The sequence below is a fragment of the Cuculus canorus genome, chromosome 22 (genome assembly GCF_017976375.1).
Source record: "Cuculus canorus isolate bCucCan1 chromosome 22, bCucCan1.pri, whole genome shotgun sequence".
NCBI lineage: Eukaryota > Metazoa > Chordata > Aves > Cuculiformes > Cuculidae > Cuculus > Cuculus canorus.
The window spans coordinates 2,966,974-2,985,019 of NC_071422.1; the positions used below are offsets into that span (position 1 = coordinate 2,966,974).

At 51.6% G+C, this 18,046-nt stretch overlaps 1 protein-coding gene across 7 annotated transcripts in view; it reads left to right on the plus strand.

The window, feature by feature from the left end:
* The window catches only part of SCMH1 (Scm polycomb group protein homolog 1), a 76,876-nt gene that overhangs the window by 25,490 nt on the left and 33,340 nt on the right, over positions 1 to 18,046 (plus strand). For all 7 annotated transcript variants that reach the window (XM_054086254.1, XM_054086259.1, XM_054086258.1 and 4 more), the window contains 5 exons: positions 957 to 1,025; positions 5,500 to 5,570; positions 6,337 to 6,571; positions 8,960 to 9,048; positions 9,840 to 10,083. In XM_054086254.1, coding sequence (XP_053942229.1) covers positions 957 to 1,025; positions 5,500 to 5,570; positions 6,337 to 6,571; positions 8,960 to 9,048; positions 9,840 to 10,083 — 708 coding nt within the window. The remainder of the gene's footprint in view (positions 1 to 956; positions 1,026 to 5,499; positions 5,571 to 6,336; positions 6,572 to 8,959; positions 9,049 to 9,839; positions 10,084 to 18,046) is intronic.

The following is an 18,046-nucleotide window of genomic DNA, read 5'->3' on the forward strand; positions in this document are numbered from 1 at the left end:
CCTCTTTCAGCTACTTGGCTAGAGATTTCAAAACTTTTCCTTTCTTTCTTTTTGTTCCTTTCACGAGGAACTGCTTTTCATGGGGGCAAGGCGCGTTTCGTAGAGCACTACCAAGCTGTTGTTTATAAAAGCCCTAAAAATGCTTTGTGAAATAAAGGAGCAGCATTCCCTGGGTCAGGTTGTTGGGACAGCAGCGGGTGAGGAGCTGGCTCGGGCGAGCTCTGCTGCGCACGTTGCTCTGGCATCCCTCCTACCCCACCATAAGGCAGGAGGCAGATAGAAGCAGAAGGGCATCTCTCTCTTCTCCCTGTATCCGTTCCCAGGGCTGTCTTGGGAACTTCATCTTTTGCAAGTCTGAGGCCAAAAGACAACTCTGATGAGATGTTCCTCAAAGCCGGTGCTGCACGGCAGTGCTCACCTACGAGCTGCGCAGGACATGCGGCAGTAACATCAAAAGGGCAGTTGTGGAGGCCTTGGAGAAGTCCTATCCCCATCACCAGAGAGGATTGGGGCTGTTTGTGTGAGTACAGCCAGCTGCGGTAAGCTGGAGTGGATAAACAAGGAGCAATCCAGGTTCCACTTCTCAGCGTACAAGATCCACGCATGCTCGTTTTAGTGGCTTTTGTGTTTGCGCCTCTCAAGCCTTGCCACCTCTTCACACAGCTAAGATGATGAAGCTCTAGCAGTTTGCTGCTTTTTATGATACTGCACGCCGTTGTGGGAGAACACGAGATGGTGAGGCCTGGGCAAAGACTGAGATGTGAATGCAGGTACCTCGTGACAGATCTTGAGCTGTGTGGAGGCATGGAGCACGCCCATCGATTCAGACATCCATGGGGTCAGGACAGGGAGATCAGTTCAGGACTCAGAGGTGCCTGTAAATTAGGTGACTGAACAGATAATGTTGAAGAGTGTGTCTTCCTGCACTGACACAAACACTTTATTTCTTCTTTCAGCCATAGACTGGAAAGATGGTAAAAAGCACAAGCACAGCCGCCCATCAGAGTCTCCCTCCCAGTACCAAGGTAAAAGAGACTCCTTCTCTCTCCTTCTTTCTCCCACTTCTTTCTCTGTCCTTCTCCACCCTTCTTTCTTTGCCCTGCTCCACATGCTGATGCATACGTGTCTGCTTGGCCAGCCCACAGTGGGGATTGGGCAGTGTTGCCTTGCAAGACACTGAGCAGCTCCTCACTGCCCAGAGCTCGTGTGTGCAGTGAGGGGGGTGAAATTCAGCAGCTTTCTGGCACGGAATGTAGTGCAGGCTGAAAGGGTTTCTGCTAAAAGCCAGTACTGTGCTGGGACACCTCTGAGACGCAGCAAAGCAGACAGCGTTGTGTTTTGAAACCTATTAATTTTCCCTCACACATTCTCATGTTTCTTCTGAGCAAGACAGTGAGTGAGCGAGATCGTGTTATCGGCTGTAGCTGTTACCGATGGAGAACGTGCAGCCGGATTGATGGGTGAGCAAAGGGTCTGGAATTTGTAACAGGCAGGAGCTCTGGTGTCGCGGTGGGAGAGCTCACCCCTTGGGAGGCTGCGCTCAGATGCTGGGGCAGGCCACTGTCGCCTTTGGTTCTGTGAGCAAAGATGATGCTCTGCTAATTTTCATACTGAGCTGGCTTGAGCTGTGCTGCTTTCATGTGCTGCCTTGATGCTCGTTAGCAGACACACATATGGGCTGCAGACTTTAATGGGATGCCTTGATCTGGGTAGGGCACGTTCTCCTTCACAGATGTGACCTGAAACGCACATGTATCATTTTGGTTGGATTGGTGACCCTCGGGAGCTGAAATGCTAATGGGACCCAAACCAGGCTTCAATTAAACATATAAACAGAAACTCCATCTTCATTTCAATTCTGGGCAAAAAATCAACATTAAATGCAACACGAGGCAAATCCAAATGCAGGGGTGTAGAGTTGCACTGTTCTCAGCTACTGCCATGGGACCCTTTGTGGGGCAGAGTGCTTGCTTTGTAGTAAATGTTTTTGAAGGTTAAGACATCAGAGCCTGACTCTGACACTGCCTGCAACTAATCACTCCGCTTGGCACAAGCGCATGGGAAGAAGCTTTCCAAAGGCGAAAGTGACAGACTGTCACCCTTGGTAGGCATTTTCACAGCTGAGTTACAAGAAGCTGTAGAGATTTACAACCCTTGGCTTTTGTTTAGCTCACAGATGTAATCACAAAAACGCGGGGTTCCCATGCAGTGTCCGGCTCTCATTTCCTCCTGCAAAGACCTGGTGTTTGTTATACAAAGGATCTCATCGAACTAATGGTCCTTCCGTGGTAGTACGGTGTGATCTGCAAGGAGGGAAGGGAGGAAAGAAAAGGCAGAGAGCAGGCAAAAAAGAGGGTAATTTCAGGGCTGGCAGGACATTTTACATTTGTACTGGATGCTGGGGCAGTAGCGGATCAAGGGTTCTCGTTCACTTTTTGGGATGAGAGAGGATTTTGGTCCCTGCAGTCAGCACTGTCCTGGATATTCCTGCTCCATCACCAGTAAAAGACACGTTTTAGGACCCTGTTTTTTCATGAAGCAAAGTGATGGCCTGGGAATTGGAGAAAAGCCCCAGGGTTTTGGACCAACACGCAGAAAACATTTGTCAGTGTTACCTGCGCAGGCCAGGTTAGAAACAAGCATCCTGCAGACTAAATCCTCCTGTTCCTCCACAGTAAGGCATCCAATTGATTAATCTGAATAAGAATATTGAGAGAATATACAGTACGAGACAGTCGATCTTGGCTCTTGGAAATTCCTGCTTGAAAGGCGTTGTATCTCAAGCTAAACGCTGTTACTGAGTCTAGGGAAAAGCATTCCCCACCTTCTGCGCAGGGCTTCCTCTCGCACTCAGGCAGCGGTGGCAGCTTTCACCTTCAGTTTGCAGTTTCTCGGAGTAATCCTGAAAAGGTGCAGTCTTTACTTGTCCTTGTGCCATCTTTACTTAAAGAAATGGCAGATAGCAAGCTCTGTCTCTTCTTAGAGCTTAGAGAAGTCAGTCTGCTGCTCCTGCTTTTCTTCGCAGAAGAAGCCACCAGAGCTGAGAGTCGTGAGGGGCTGCAGTTCTAGCAGGGCGAGTGTGTGTCTTCATGCGGTGGTTAAGTCCCAACAGGCTCTAGAATTAATCTCTAACAACTTCCATGCCCAATCTCTATATTTAGAGGCACGCAGCTGCTTCAGAAATTTACTGCTCCTGCTGGGATTGTGCAGCGCCAATCTTGACTGCGGTGTGAGCCGCTGCGGGGAGCAGAATGGCTGCGCTGCGTTCGGAGGGGGTGAAAAGTGGAAGGATTAAAACCATGGCTGCTTTTAATAGCGAGGGATTGAAACCAGCTGAGGGGAGGGTGGGTTTCTGTGTAAAATAAAACTGTCAGGCACAGCTGATCCTTTTCAAGACGCTGGCTCAGGCCCTGGGGCTTGCACTCTTCACCCTGGTGCTGTCACGGCATCCTCTGCTCCAGGGACGAGGGCTCTGCGGGGCCACCCAGTCTGAGCTCAGAGGTGCAAGCAGAGTCACTGGGGGATGCAACGAGGCATTTCCATGCCAGGAGAGCCTGGATTTGCTTTGGCTGGGTATTTATTACACATTGTTCATACAAAGAGTTTCAGTGACATAACCGAGGGTAAAATCACATTGTCAGTTTAATGCAGAATTTTGTTGTTGTGAGAGCATCAATGCAGTGAGTCACTGGGTTTCTTCATGCAGCCCCGTGTGATGGCGTGGCTGAAGAGGAAACACATGCCAAGGGATGGAGACGCAAACTCGGAGGAGTGAAGCACTGCTGTCAGAGTCTGTAAATAGAAATATATTCAGCCAGGGTGGCAGCAAAAGTACTTTTTTCTGTTCATTCCCTGTATTTATCAGCGTGCCAGTCGTCGGCAGGGGAGAAGGCAGTGTTTCTTTTATTTAGTCGAAGCCTGTAGATTATCAAGCCCTTAGGGCTTCTCTGTGCACGCGACACAGAGCTCAAGCGTGCTGACCTCAATGCCTGAGTTTTAGAGGCGTGGTATGCGCTGCAGCAGCTAAAATGGCTCTTAATTTAGCTTTTGTTTTGGAAATAGACTGATTAAAAACTTCACGTGAGCAGGGGAAGCAGTAGCTGACTAGTTAAAGGGAAGCAGTAGCTGGGTCTTTAATCTGCTGCCACCAATGCTCTTGAAATGACTTGGAAACAGGAGTCTCCAGGGAGCCGTTCAGATAAATGCAAGCTAATGTCATGCTGGAAGGATCCTTTCCCAGCTGCTCTGTTTAAATGGCAGAAGCTATGATTTGCTCAGAAAAGACCTTTGAGATCATTGAGTCCAACTGTACCTGTCCACTACTTAATCATATCCCTGAGCACCACATCTACCCATCTTTTGAACCCCTCCAGGGATGGGGACTCCACCACCGCCCTGGGCAGCCTCTACCAGTGTCTAATAACCCTTTTGGTGAAGAAATTTTTCCTGATGTCCAATCTGAGCTTGCCCTGGCACAGTTTGAGTCCATTCCCCCTCATCCTATCGCCTCTCACTGGTTATAGTGTATTGCTTTTACCCTTTTACATGGGGAAGGGGTAGGCAAGGATGAAATGTGATTCCCTCAGCAGCAGTGCTCAAGGGAAGGGGCTTTGGTGTTGGATGTGAGTTGCTCTGGTCAGTAGTTCCTGATTTGGAGGATCCCTGCTTCCATCCTGACTTTTCTGCTACAGGAGTTGCTGCCCTGGCCTTGGTCACTGCCGAGGGGCTGATGCTGGCCCTGAGCTGTGAGCGTGCTGGACCGGGGGGCTGCAAAGTCAGCACAGTGCGAGATTTCCTGTGGATCTGGACTGCTTGTAGCCCTTGGTGATGGTTCTTCATCCCCAGCCTGAGCAATGTGTTAAAGGAATGACTTTTAAGGGGCAGTTGCCTGTGGGACCCCATGGATTCCCATCTGTGCTGAGTATTTTATATGAAGTGGTAGGTCATCACCCTCACTCTTTGCAAGCTCCTCAGCGGTACACAGACAGAAGGATGCTGTAGGCAGCACTGTGCTTTGTTCTGCCTGTCAGCTGCAGTTGTAAATCTTCTGTGGTCACAAACATCAGAGGATCTTGCTGAAAATGTGTTGCCTGTGAGAACCTCCTCTGTGAGGAGTGGACAACTGCTGGCGTTAGGAGCCCAGCCATCTCTGTGTACAAGTTTATGCAGTGATGGGATGAGGGGGAAAGGCTTTAAATTGGAAGGGGAAAGATGTAGATTAGACATTAGGAAGAAATTCTTCACAATAAGGGTGGGGAGGCCCTGGCCCAGGTTGCCCAGAGCAGTGGTGGCTGCCCCATCCCTGGAGGGGTTCAAGGCCAGGTTGGATGGGGCTTGGAGCCCCTGATCCAGTGGGAGGTGTCCCTGCCCGTGGCAGAGAGTAGAACTGGATGGGCTTTAAAGTCCCTTCCAACTCAAGCTATTCCATGATTCTGTGATTCTTTTTACAATATTTTTGCTCATCGGTTCCTGTTTGAATCCTTCATTTTCTCTTCTCAGGTCACTTCACCTGGGATAAATACCTGAAGGAAACATGTGCCATCCCAGCTCCTGCGCATTGCTTCAAGCAGGTAAGAGGGTGAATGAAAACAAGAGGCCAAGGGCAGTGGTCCACTGGTGACCTGGGGGCTCTGTGTCTGGAATAGCCTTCCTTTTCTGTTGAGGAAGATGCTTAAGGAATCAGAGACTTACTAAAAATTGAAATTTGTGAAGCAAAGATGAAAAAGATATATTCAGGCACTGCAAATGCAATGTAAATGTAACTCTCAGGTGTGCGTGGATGGGAACACAAGAATGTTTTTTGTCTCTGCTGAACACAGTCTTGCAGAAAATGTTTTAAGCAGGCTGTGAGTCTGGGTTCGGTGGATCCTGCCCATGAGGAGATTTTAACTAGAATTCACTACGTCTTTGTGAATGGAAGAGCCCCAGCCCCCCACGCTCTGTGTACCTGAGCACAGAGGTGATGGTATTGAGAACTGGGGATACAGAGTGAATCAGCGTGGCACGCACTGATCCAGAGAGGAGGGCGCAGCACCCAGGAGTATCTATCGGGGCCTTGGGGATTGGGTTGGTGGGTGATTCTCCTAAGAAGAGGGCTGAGAGTCAAGAGTAGATTTAGTTGTGGAGGTGATGCAGTACTGAAAGACAATGCTGTGGGTCACAGACCAGCCAGGGCTCGATGACCTTTCTGGTGTCTGCTGCTGTGCTGTGCTCAGCAGATGCTGTCAGTCTTCAGTAGAATGAGGTGGGATGCTGTTAGGGCATAAGCTTACTGGCTGAGGTGGAACGTATATTGGAAATCCTGTCTCTGACTGGTCCCTGTTCTTCTCTTTGCAGTCATACACTCCACCTGCAAATGAATTCAAGATCAACATGAAACTGGAAGCCCAGGACCCCAGGAACACCACCTCCACTTGCATTGCTACAGTGGTGGGTCTGACAGGCGCACGCCTCCGCCTGCGCCTGGATGGCAGCGACAACAAGAATGATTTCTGGCGGCTGGTGGACTCTGCTGAAATCCAGCCCATAGGGAACTGTGAGAAGAACGGAGGGATGCTGCAGCCTCCGCTGGGTGAGTTGAGCTCCAACTGCCCAGCAAGCGCCTGCATCATCTGTGGGGAAAACCCTAGCAGTTTATATTTCAGTGCATGGGACAGAGACTCATGGACAGCCCCTGCAGTGATGTAGGTCATCCCTGTGAGCTTGGGCTGTTAAACAGATGTGTCCCACACCAGCTCTGTGTTTCCATGTGAATGTCCTGGCATGGATAGGAAGGTGATTTAGAGTGTAGATGAAAGAGCACCAAGGGAAGCTGCTTGCTTCTGAGGTTGGAAGGGACCTTAAAGCCTATCCAGTTCCAGCCCCCTGCCATGGACAACGACACCTCCCACTGGATCAGGTTGCTCCAAGCCCTGTCCAACCTGGCCTTCAACACCCTCAGGGATGGAGCAGCCACCAGTGCTCTGGGCAACCTGAGCCAGGGCCTCCCCACCCTCACAGGAAAATGTTTCTTCCTAAGATCTCATCTCAATCTCCCCTCTTTTAGATCAAAACCATTCCCCTCATCCTGTCCCTTCAATCCCTGATGCAGAGCCCCTCCCCAGCTTTCCTGCAGCCCCTTTCAGTCCTGGAAGCTGCTCTAAGGTCTCCACAGAGCTTTCTCTTCTTCAGGCTGAACAACCCCAACTCTCTCAGCTTGTCCTTGTACAAGAGGTGCTCCAGCCCTTGGATCATCTCCGTGGCCCCTTCTGGACCTGCTCCAACAGCTCTATGTCCTTCCTGTGCTGAGGACTCCCTGCCCATCCCCATTAGCACATCCTCAAATAACATCAAGTTGATCTACAGTGATACCAGAACCCTTCAGTAGGGCACTTTGAGTTAGGAATATTTTTATTCATGTGTTTTCCTGGAGCACTGTTTGTGAGCTCTGATGGAAGTAGAGGCTGAATTGCAATGGGACATTTGGGACTGTTCTGAAGAAGGACAGGACATTTCATCTTTTGGCACATGCCACCACTTGAAGCTGTGTGCATGCAAGTCTGATTTCCTTTCAAAATTGCTACAGACAAAACCTCCTGCAGCTCGTGACGTTAGAGCTGCCGTGGTTGATGTTACTCTCGTCTGTGCTGCTGTTCATTTGCAGACATCACTTTGAAACCCTGGTTGGGGACGGCTCACAGCTCTGGCGCAGGAGGTGCTGGTTCCTGTCCTGTCCTGGCTGGCAGGATGGGTTCCTCCTGTGCCCTCCCTGGGGTTTGCCAGCAGATGGCAATAATTGTAATCGAGTTTCAGGGCAAAACTTCACTTCTGACAGTGCCAGGGGAGAGGGTTTGCAGTCTGGAAGGAGTCTGCGTGCCCAGCTCTGATCTGTATCGCCTGCTTAACCTTGGGCCAGACAGGCCAGCATAACAACAGGTAACACAAAGCCCTGCCTGCAGCTGTCCTGCACGATGCAAGGGCCCAGACACACAGCAAGGATTTTCTGTGCTCCTCTTGGCATTTTCCATTTGTACGCATCTGCCGCTGCTCCCCTTCTTTCCGTAGATAATCCCCAGGAAAGGTTCTCGCTGCCCCTCTGGGAGCTTTGCTCTCCCATCCTTTGAGGTCTGGGGCTTGTTTGGTTGCCAGGTGGCTCTGACAAAGTTGCAGGGCTGTGCTGAGCTGGTGGAGTTCTGGCATTGCAGCCCTGGCAAAGCTTTGCCATGTTAATCATTATTGGGATGCTCTCTCCAGGTCCAGTCTCAGGGATACCCTCCAAACACCATAGTTACAGAAAGTACAGTTCTGTATTCAGCTGAGCAGCGGTGATTGCCTGTATGACAAGATGCACATTTAGCAAAGCTGGTGTTTGTGATATCTGGCTGTGCAGTCACACTCAGTGCCACAGGCTCAGAGCATGCGAACTTGCTTTGTTCTCCCCATAAGCCCCTTCCTGTTATTTCTCTACTTTTACTCACAGATGTCAAGCCAAAAACCTGCCAGTCTTTCCTGTAATGGTTAAATCTGTTTCCCAGCCACATCCCAGCCTCTTAATTCCTTCAGGTTAGCTTGCATGCAGCTCTAAAAGGTGGAGGAGGCCACCCAGAAGCTGGGATTTCCTATAGACAAAACAATTTGATAGCCTGAGCGTGCACTTGCTGACTTGTGTCTCCCCTGTAGCAGGATCGGTGCAGCTGGCAATGCTGGCGCTGCAGAAAGTGCTCTGCCCGTGTGGTCAGCATGCAGACTTGGATTACGAGAAATGAGTATTGCAGTCAAACATCCAAATCCAGATGTTTCTTTTCATCAGCGTAATATTTTGCATTCAAAGTATCTGGAAAAAGTCAAACCTGCCTCCAGTGTGAGGAGGGGGCTGGGGTGTGTGATTGCAATGTGTGCCTGCTGCGAAGTTCCCATGAGCGCAGGCATCTGCTGCTGGATCCAGTGGCCTTAAAGTCTCCCTCTGCTTCCTTCTCTGCAGGCTTCCGGCTGAATGCCTCCTCTTGGCCCATGTTTCTTCTGAAGACTCTGAATGGAGCAGAGATGGCTCCTGTCCGGATTTTTCACAAGGTATTTGACTGTACTGTTTGTAGACATCCTCCTAGCGTGTTCCCTGTCCTGCAGAGCGCCACAATCTCAGCTGGGATCTCCTGTGAGGTCGCAGAGGAGATGAACATTGCCCAGTTTTACCATGCTGCTGCTTCTCCAGGGCATATCCGTACCCTCTGTGGCTGCCACAGCAGCGCTGAGGTGCAGACAGGGGTCTGCAAGTGTGATTTCGTAGTTTGTATTCTCCCACCGTTGGTGAAGTCAGAACAGAAGCCAATGTAGAGGTGAATGCTGTGATATGGGGTGGTTGGTGGGGCTTTAGTTGATCTCAAACGTAAATGACAAGGAAGAGCAAGCCCCAGAGGAGGGAGGATGGTGGATCTCTCACGTGCCTAGCAAAGCTGAAGGTGGGAGAAGAATGCTGGAGAGGCTGCGATATCGCAGATTTTCCTGCTCTAAGACAGCAAGGTGAGAGTGTCCTGCAGAGGCTCTTTTCTTTGGAGCTTTATTTGCTGCCTGTGTTGCACGACAGACTTGACAGGGTGCAGCATTAACGTAGCGCTGTCTGGGCCTGGTCCAGCAGCCAAGTGGTGGCAGGGCAGTCAGCAATGGGCTTGGTTGCCTCTCGACTAAAGAGCAGGCAGTTGCATAGCCAGGCCAGTGTGTGCACCCCTCATTGGGGTTCAACCACAGCCCCACGAGCTCCCTTCTCCACCTGCCTGTGGAGGTGAGGCTGCTGAGAGAGGGCACAGCCCGGGTCTGGGGGACACTGACAGATCCTCTTTGAGTACATTTTCAACTTCTCCTTCTAGGAACCACCATCTCCATCCCAAAACTTCTTCAAGACAGGTATGAAGCTGGAGGCAGTGGACAGGAAGAACCCTCACTTCATCTGCCCGGCCACCATTGGGGAGGTGAGAGGTTCTGAGGTCCTCATAACATTTGATGGCTGGAGAGGTGCCTTCGATTACTGGTGCCGATATGATTCCCGGGACATCTTTCCCGTAGGCTGGTGCTCGCTGACTGGAGATAATCTGCAGCCCCCTGGAACAAAAGGTAAGGCCCACGTTGTTGCTTAGCTGTCTTCCTCCTCCACTCAGCTCTCACAGAGAGCAGTGAAACAGGCAGAGGCGAGCAGCAAGGACATCTGATTGCCCTGTCTGACTTCCTCACTGCTGTTTACTGCGTGGTGAAGGTACAGATGGTCGTACCTGTTAGTGGCCTGGCATCCGGGTGCCAAGGAACAGCCATCCCTGAACAGGGGCGCGGTGATGTGTCTGGAGAGATGGAGGTGCTGTACAACAGTGCTGAGGTCTGATCCTCACCAGGACCTTCCTTGGAGTCTTTCCTGTGCCTCTGGAATGCACATTCCTAGCACTTTTTAACAGGAGGACTGGGCTATTTGTGAATGATAAGGAAATAATGAGAGCTGTTAAGTTGCAGGACCGTGCCTCTTTGTCCTTCTGACTGTTGCCTTGTGCTGTGATCACTGCTGTGAACATGGAAAAAGCAGGCCTGAATCAGGTTGTGCCTTGTTCCTTGAGCTGTGATTGTTGGTTAGGAGCAATATTGGGAACCTGCAGCCTTGCAAAGGTGCAAGTGTTGGTTGTGAAGGTTTTCAGATGTGTCTGACTTGCCGGTAGTGCAGTTGTGTTCAGGACCAGGGAAGCAGTTGTTATCCTTACGCACGTGCCTTGAGCATTTGCGGGCTGGCAGATCCAGCACAGCCCCATGTGGTGTGATGATGAGATGTGATGATTGCTAGCGCATTATGAGCCAGCTCTGTGCACTTGTAGCCCAGAAACCAACCATGTCCCGGGCTGCATCCAAAGAAGCATGGCCAGCAGGGATTCTGCCCCTCTTGTGAGATCCTACCTGGAGTCCTGTGTCCATTTCTGGAATCCCCAACATAAGAAGGATATGGAACCATGGGAACAGATCCAGAGGACGCCATGGAGATGATCCAAGGGCTGGAGCACCTCCTGTGTGAGGGCAGGCTGAGAGAGTTGGGATTGTTCAGCCTGGAGAAGAGAAAGCTCTGGGGAGACCTTAGAGCAGCTTCCATTATTGAAAGCGATCTGGGAAAGCTGGGGAGGGACTTTTTACAATGGCCTGGAGTGATAGGACAAGGGGGAATGGCCTTAAATTGGAACGGGGAAGATTTAGGTTAGACATTAGGAAGAAATTCTTCATTATGAGGGTGGGGAGGCCCTGGCCCAGGTTGGCCAGGGAACTCGTGGCTGCCCGACCCCTGGAGGTGTTCAAGGCCAGTCTGGATGGGGCTTTGAGCACCCTGATCTGAGCACCTGATCTCCGGGAGGTGTCCCGGGGTGTTGAACTGCGTGAGCTTTAATGGTCCTTCCAACCCAAACCATTCTGTGATTCTGTGTGATGTGATGATGTGAATGAGATGCAGGAGAGCAGCCTCTGGAGCTGAAGGATTACTCAGGGGAAGCATTTCTATGATGAGACTCTTCTCTTGAACATCTGAGGTCAGCTGGTGATCCCCATAAGCGTGATGCTTTCCTGCCATCCTTCGATGTCAGCCGTTTCCGTCCCCCATGCCACAGGGCTGCTCTTGGAGTTGGTTGCTGGAGGTTGTCTCCCATGACCTGTGTACACGCTGAGCTGTGCGCTCCCCTCGGGTGGAGCTGATTTTTGTTGTGACTGGGAACTGAAAGGCACTCTCACTGTTTACCTTGGATTTCTGTGTTCAGTCTTGACGTTCCCAGCCTCTCCCTGGCTTCCTGTTGATTCTCTGCTCCTGGCCGCTGCAGCCCTGCAGGCTCCACAGAGCTGCTGGGGACCTCATGGAATCAGGAGCACTTGCCCAGCATCTCTCAGGTGCTTCTCAGATGCTACATGAATGGCTGAAGACAGGATTGTGGTGGGTGGGAGCTTCCCTGTCAGTAACCTGGTGGTGGAAGATTTCAGGAGCAGGGTGGAAGCCACTTTTCCAGAAGTGGGAACGTCCATCCAGCCCGTGGCACCTGGTGCAGGCAATTTTATTCCTTTCCAGCCTCCCTGTGTTAGGGGTTGGAGCTGTGAGCGAGCAGAGCATTCAGAAATAACCCCCATCATGGGAGAGGAACCGTGGTAATTTGGAGCCATCATGTACAGTGTTTGCTTCCTACCTGGGCAGGCAGCAGCGACAGGTTCTTCCTCTCGCATTGGCTCCCTTGGCAGCAACTCCGTAGTTCCCACTTACATACAAAAATAGTGAACCCTGAAAGTCCCATCTCCCCATTCCCGGGCAGACGCAGCCCTTGCTCTCAGGCAGATTCCTGCTACTTTTGCTGTGTTTTTAAGTACTGGAGCAAGAGCAGGGCTTGGCAGGGGTTGCCTGAGCCATGCAAAAATGCTGTGGAGTCAGGATCAGCCTTGTCTTTGTGGTATTTGACTTTCCTCTCTGTGGCTGCCCCCTCCCTTTCCTGCCCCACTTTCCACTTTGTGGGATTAAACCAAAGGAAGGGAGCGCTGGGAACTTTCCTGATCTGTAATTAAATTCCTGCCTTGTTCCTTTACTCCTCAGCCCTGCTTTGGAGGAGGGTGAGCACAGCCCCCCAGGACCTACGAGTGCTGCTCTTGGCAGGGTTGGAGGATGCTTCACTGCAGAGAGATCCCCCTTTCCTTCGGCTCCAATAAGGCTTCCCTGTGGGCCAGCCTGGAGCCTGCGGGACCATGTGGTGGGAAGTTCAGTTCTCTTTCCCGCTGGGAATTCCCCTTAGTTCAAGGAGACCTGGGGAGATGTGCAGGAGGTTGGTGTTCTGCCCACATACCAGACTGACCATCTTACCCAGAGCCCATGAGTCCCATCAGGATGATGTGCCTGGTGGGGCCAAGAAGACCTGTGAAGAGTTAACTCCGTCGAGACTGACGGCTTCCTGAGGCTGATCGAAAAGAGGCCTTGGGAATGAGCTCATGTTCAAGGGAAGCAGAACTTCAAAGAGGCCAGGCATGTTTATTTAATGCTGGTAACTTAATTCAGCTCTAATCTGCCCCTTCTGCTGGTTGCCAGCAGAGGTGGAGGAGTGCAGGGCTTCTCCCAGGGGCGTCCCCTCTCTGGCTCTGGGGCTTCCCACTCCCACCAGTATTTGCAAGGCTGGGCAGGATGCTGAGCTGGGGCCCGTCCAGCCATGCTGAGAGGAGCTTTCGAGAGGGCACGTGTGTGTATGAAGGAGGAAAGGGAGGTCAAGCGTCGAGGAGGAACAGCTCTGCATGCCAGGTTGGTAACTGCAATACTGTCAGGATGTGTGGTCTGTGCAGTGGCTGCTGGGAGGGCTCCGGCCAGATTGCTGCAGGTTCCTAGCGTCTCCTGGAGCTCAACTCTCCACGTAGCACACCTTGGAACGGTCAAATAAACACACATAAAGTAGCTCTAGGGGTGCCTGCACCTGCAGTCGGTCCTTATCCTCTCTGTTTGGTGTCAGCCTGCTGGCTGGGGTTGGAGTTTGATTCTGCTGGACTTACAGAGCGAGGCGAAATGTGGCAGAGCTGGTCCTGTGCATCCCCAGCTTCTCCATGCCTGCTTGTCTCTGTGACAGGCGAGTCTCTATGACCATCCCAAAGGCAGCAGGGTTTCGGGGGAGTGCAGCAAGCTTCCTCCAGCTTCCCACCTGTGCCAGCAGGGCTCTCCTTCGGACATCTCTTGGGCAGGAACCCCCCACTCCACTGCTCACAGGTAGTGTACAGCATCTTCTGTGTCTTTTCAGGCCTCTCACACATGTGCCCTCTTACCCTCAAGCACGTACCCTGGGCTTTTAGGAACGTGAGGTGAGACGGGCTTCCTATTCGACAAGCTGAGAGAGTTGGGCTTCTTCAGCCTGGAGAAGAGAAGGATCCAGGGAAATCTTATAGGAGCTTCCAGTACAGAAAGGGGCTCCAGGAAAGCTGAGGAGAGGCTCTTGATCAGGGAGTGCAGGGGTAGGGTGAGAGGGAGTGGTTCTGAGCTACAAGAGGAGAGATTGAGATGACATCTTAGGAAGAAATGTTTTGCTGTGAGGGTGGGGAGGCCCTGGCCCAGGTTGCCCAGAGCAGTGGTGGCTGCCCCATCCCAGGCGGTGTTCAAGGCCAGGTTGGATGGGGCTTGGAGCCCCATCCAGTGGGGGAGCCACATCCAGTGGGAGGTGTCCTTGCCCATGGCATGGGGTTGGAACTGGATGGGCTTTGCAGTCCTTTCCGACTCGAACTGCTCTATGATTCTGATGAACAAAGTGCTGGATGGCAGCTTTGAGCCCTGCTCAAAAGGCAGACTGTGTTAGCAGTGGTTCCTGCAGTCACCTTGCACAGGAGGTGCTTGTGGCTTGTGGATTTGCTTCCGGATTTGAGAAATTACCTTTTTTTGACTGCTTCTGGGAGAGCTGTTTGCGTATCCATTCTTACTGAATCAAGCACACATCCTGGAGAAATACTGACTGGGAAATACCAGTTTATCACAGCGTGTACATAAACCGGCTGAGTTAAGGTTGCATGGGGCAGCGAGCCCAAACTTTCTGGAAAGGTTTTGGTCTCTCCTGTTGCCTGGTGGGGTCAGAGATTCAGAATCATGGCAAACTAGAGGAGAAGGGTGTTTCCTCATCTTAAGGCATTGCAGCACATTGAAGCAAGGCCAAAATACACTGCATGCACATCACTAACAATGTAGGGTTTTTCAGTGGAAGACCCTGTAGGTGTGTTGGGTGGGGAGGGAATGATCTGTGTCTGCCAGGCCTGCGTGCTTTTCCGTTTGAGTCATGTAGTGACTCAACTAACGTGGTAGACACAGTGCAGGAGGGAGCTGATATTTCTAGAGCTGAGAGCTTGAAGATTTAGATTGGTTGTGACCAGGTAAGTGGTGTACAGGTCTGTGCGCTGCAGCAGTGTCAGGGAGAAAGGTAAACTGGGAGGAGAGCAGAGGTGGAAGGGGTAAAATCCATATAGGTTGGCTGTTGTGAGTCTCCCGCCAGCCACTCACTCGCCCTCCAGCAGAATGAGGGAGAGCATCGGAAGGGTAAAGGTGGGAAAACTGGTGGATTGAGATATGAATGGTTTCACAGGCAAAGCATGAGCTGTGTGCACAAGGCAAAGCCAGGCATTTGATCACCACTTCCCATCGGCAGGCGGGGGCTCAAGTGTTCCCAGGAAAGCTCCGTCACGCATAACGGTGACTTGGGAAGGCAAATGCCATAATTCCAATCATCCCCTCTTCCTCCTTCTTTTCCCCAGCTTTTCCTGCTGAGCACGACACCCTACAGTGCAGAACATTCAGGCCATTGGGGTTGCATATCCTGGCTGCGCTCCCCCCAGCTGCCAGGGCGGCGTGAGAAACGGAGACCTTGACACCACGCAGGGCTGAAACCCGAGGGTGTTACCAACACTGATTTGGTCACAGATCCAAAACACAGCACCATCCGGGCTGTTACTGAAGTTAACTCTATCCCAACCAAATGAGTACAGCACTTTTGAAAGGGTGTTTTTTAGTTTTCTGGACACCACAATCCCTGGGCAGCCTGCAGGGAGCTCATGGCTTTCATGGCTCTAAACAGGATAAAAACAATCCTGCTCTCAGGTAACTGACCTAAAAGTGGAGCACGGATTTGGAAAGCTGCTTTGCAGAGTCCCTCTCCATTTTAAGGAGTACGGAAAATCAATATTTAGGATCAACCTCAAGATTGAGGGTTGCTGCTTTGTTACTGGGGAGAAGGAGCAAAAGGTAGGCACACAGACGGGTTGGAGAGGGAAATAGAGACTGTGATGAAAACCACTGAGAAGAAAGAAGGAAGAGATAAGAGGCTGGTTAATGATTATGGTTTCCGAGGCCACCTGCCCTCTGCAGGGGCCACCTGCCCCTGTTTTGTGGAGAGAAGTGTCTGTTATCCATGGGAAATGTGGGTTTCACAACTAATCACAGAGTGGAGGAAAGCTCAGTTCTTTGTAGTCAGGGAAACACACTCTGGAAGAGGATCCAGAAGTTATTTTCCTTTCTGAAGTGGTTTGTGGGATGGAGAGCAGTGAGCCCCTGGGGAAGGAGAAACAAGAGCAGGGTCTTCTCAGCTACCTCTGCGAGGCAGCTTCCAGCTCTGAGCTCATCATGGAGGAGGTGATGCTCAGGAGAGACTGTCAGCAGCAGACAGAGGGACACAGGCTGAGAGAAAGGGACTGAGCCAGCAGGATCAGGGCTTTCTGCCTACACGTGCTGCTTGCGAGGGCAGGGATCTGAGATTTTCTGCAAGATCTGTGTCTTTACACACCAAATCATGTAGAGCTCTTTTATTTAAACAGGACAGGGGACAGGACAAGAGGGAATGGCCTGAAGCTCCGTCAGGGGAGGTTCAGGTTGGATATCAGAAAAAAATTCTTCACAGTAAGAGTCATCGGGCACTGGAACAGCTGCCCAGGGAGGGGGTCGAGTCACCTTCCCTGGAGGTGTTTAAGGAACGGGTGGATGAAGTGCTGAGGGACATGGTTTAGGGAGTGCTAGGAATGGTTGGACTCGATGATCCAATGGGTCCTTTCCAACCTTGTGATTCTGTGATTCTGTGATTAGCTTTAATATCAAAGAAATGAGTCCGTCTTTCTGGCACTTGTGCTGCAGCTCAGCTGTGATTTGCCTCAAAACATGCGAGATGCTTACAGGAGCCCAGGAGCCCTCGTTCCAGCTGAGAGATGGGTCTGTGCATGATCCCAACAGTGTTCCTGCTAGAAGGTGCTGTGGCTGGAACAGTCTCCCCTGGCCTGTTTTAAAGCAGCTCGTTTTCCAGGTCCTGAGGAACCCAGATTGAATCCATACCTGCACAGGGACCTTCCTCATGCACACACCACTGTAACAGCATCCAGTCTACTCAACCATGCATCACTACTGGAGGGCAGGGAAGTACCGAAACCCCAAAAACAAGGATGCAGGGACATACAGCCCACAGCAACCTGCCCACAGTCAGGGTCTGTAACGGAGAAGGTCCTTGCACCGTTCCTCCATTTGGGCTGTGCCTGCAGCTGATGCTGAGTTCCTGTGGCATTCCATGATGGGCTTTTTACATCATAGAATCATAGAATAGTTTGGGTTGGAGGGGGCCTTAAAGATCATCCAATTCCAGCCTGCTGCCATGGGCAGGGACACCTCCCACTGGATCAGAGTGCTCAGGGCCCCATCCAGCCTGGCCTTGAACACCTCCAGGGATGGGGCAGCTACAGCTTCCCTGAGCAACCCATTCCGGTGCCTCACCACTCATGGTGAAGAAATTCCTCCTTATGTCCAGTCTAAATCTGCCGCTCTCCAGTTTATACCAATTGCCCCTCGTCCTATTGCTACAAGCCTTTGTAAACAGTCCCTGCCCATCCTTTTCCACCCACCTGGATGCTCCATAACAAAGACACGGGTGATACTGGGTGTAGGAGAGGGACAGCAGTGAAAGCGTTAAGGCTGGGCGGGCAGAACTGGAAGCAGCTCCAGCGCTGGAATTTGGAGGAGTGGAGTTGCTGCCTTGGCACCAGCCCAGCTGGCAGAGAGGCCCTGCGCCCAGCCGGGTCGGGAGAGCTAATTTGGTGTACGTCCTCTCGGCCACAGTGCCACAGCCGTCAGGGAGCAGCGTGGGCACTAGAGACCCTGTTGCTCAACGCTGTTGAACGGCAAGCACTGGCCTTGAGTGCCTTCGCCCAGCTCTGCTGGAGCTGTCGCACGCTGCTCCCTCTCCTGGGGCTGCCTTGAGAGCGTTTCCCTCGGCGTGTGAAGCAAGCAGAAGTTAATATCTTTAGATAGTTACCATAGGGATGTGCTGAAGTGGAGCTCACATCCACTCCTGGACTGTGTGCAATGTACAACCCGCCTGGATAGGCAAAGGGACCGGAGTGTGCCAGCAGGGCCTGCCCTCATGTGGGTGCTGTGACGGGAGCTGTGACTCCAGGAGGGAACAGAGGCACAAAACGCTGATCTTGGATAGAAATTTGATGGAGTTCTTCATCTCTCCCCACCACTGCTGCCATGTGATTTATTGGTGAACTGCTTGGTTCAAATGAAGATGGGGGTCAGCTGCTAGGTTTTCTG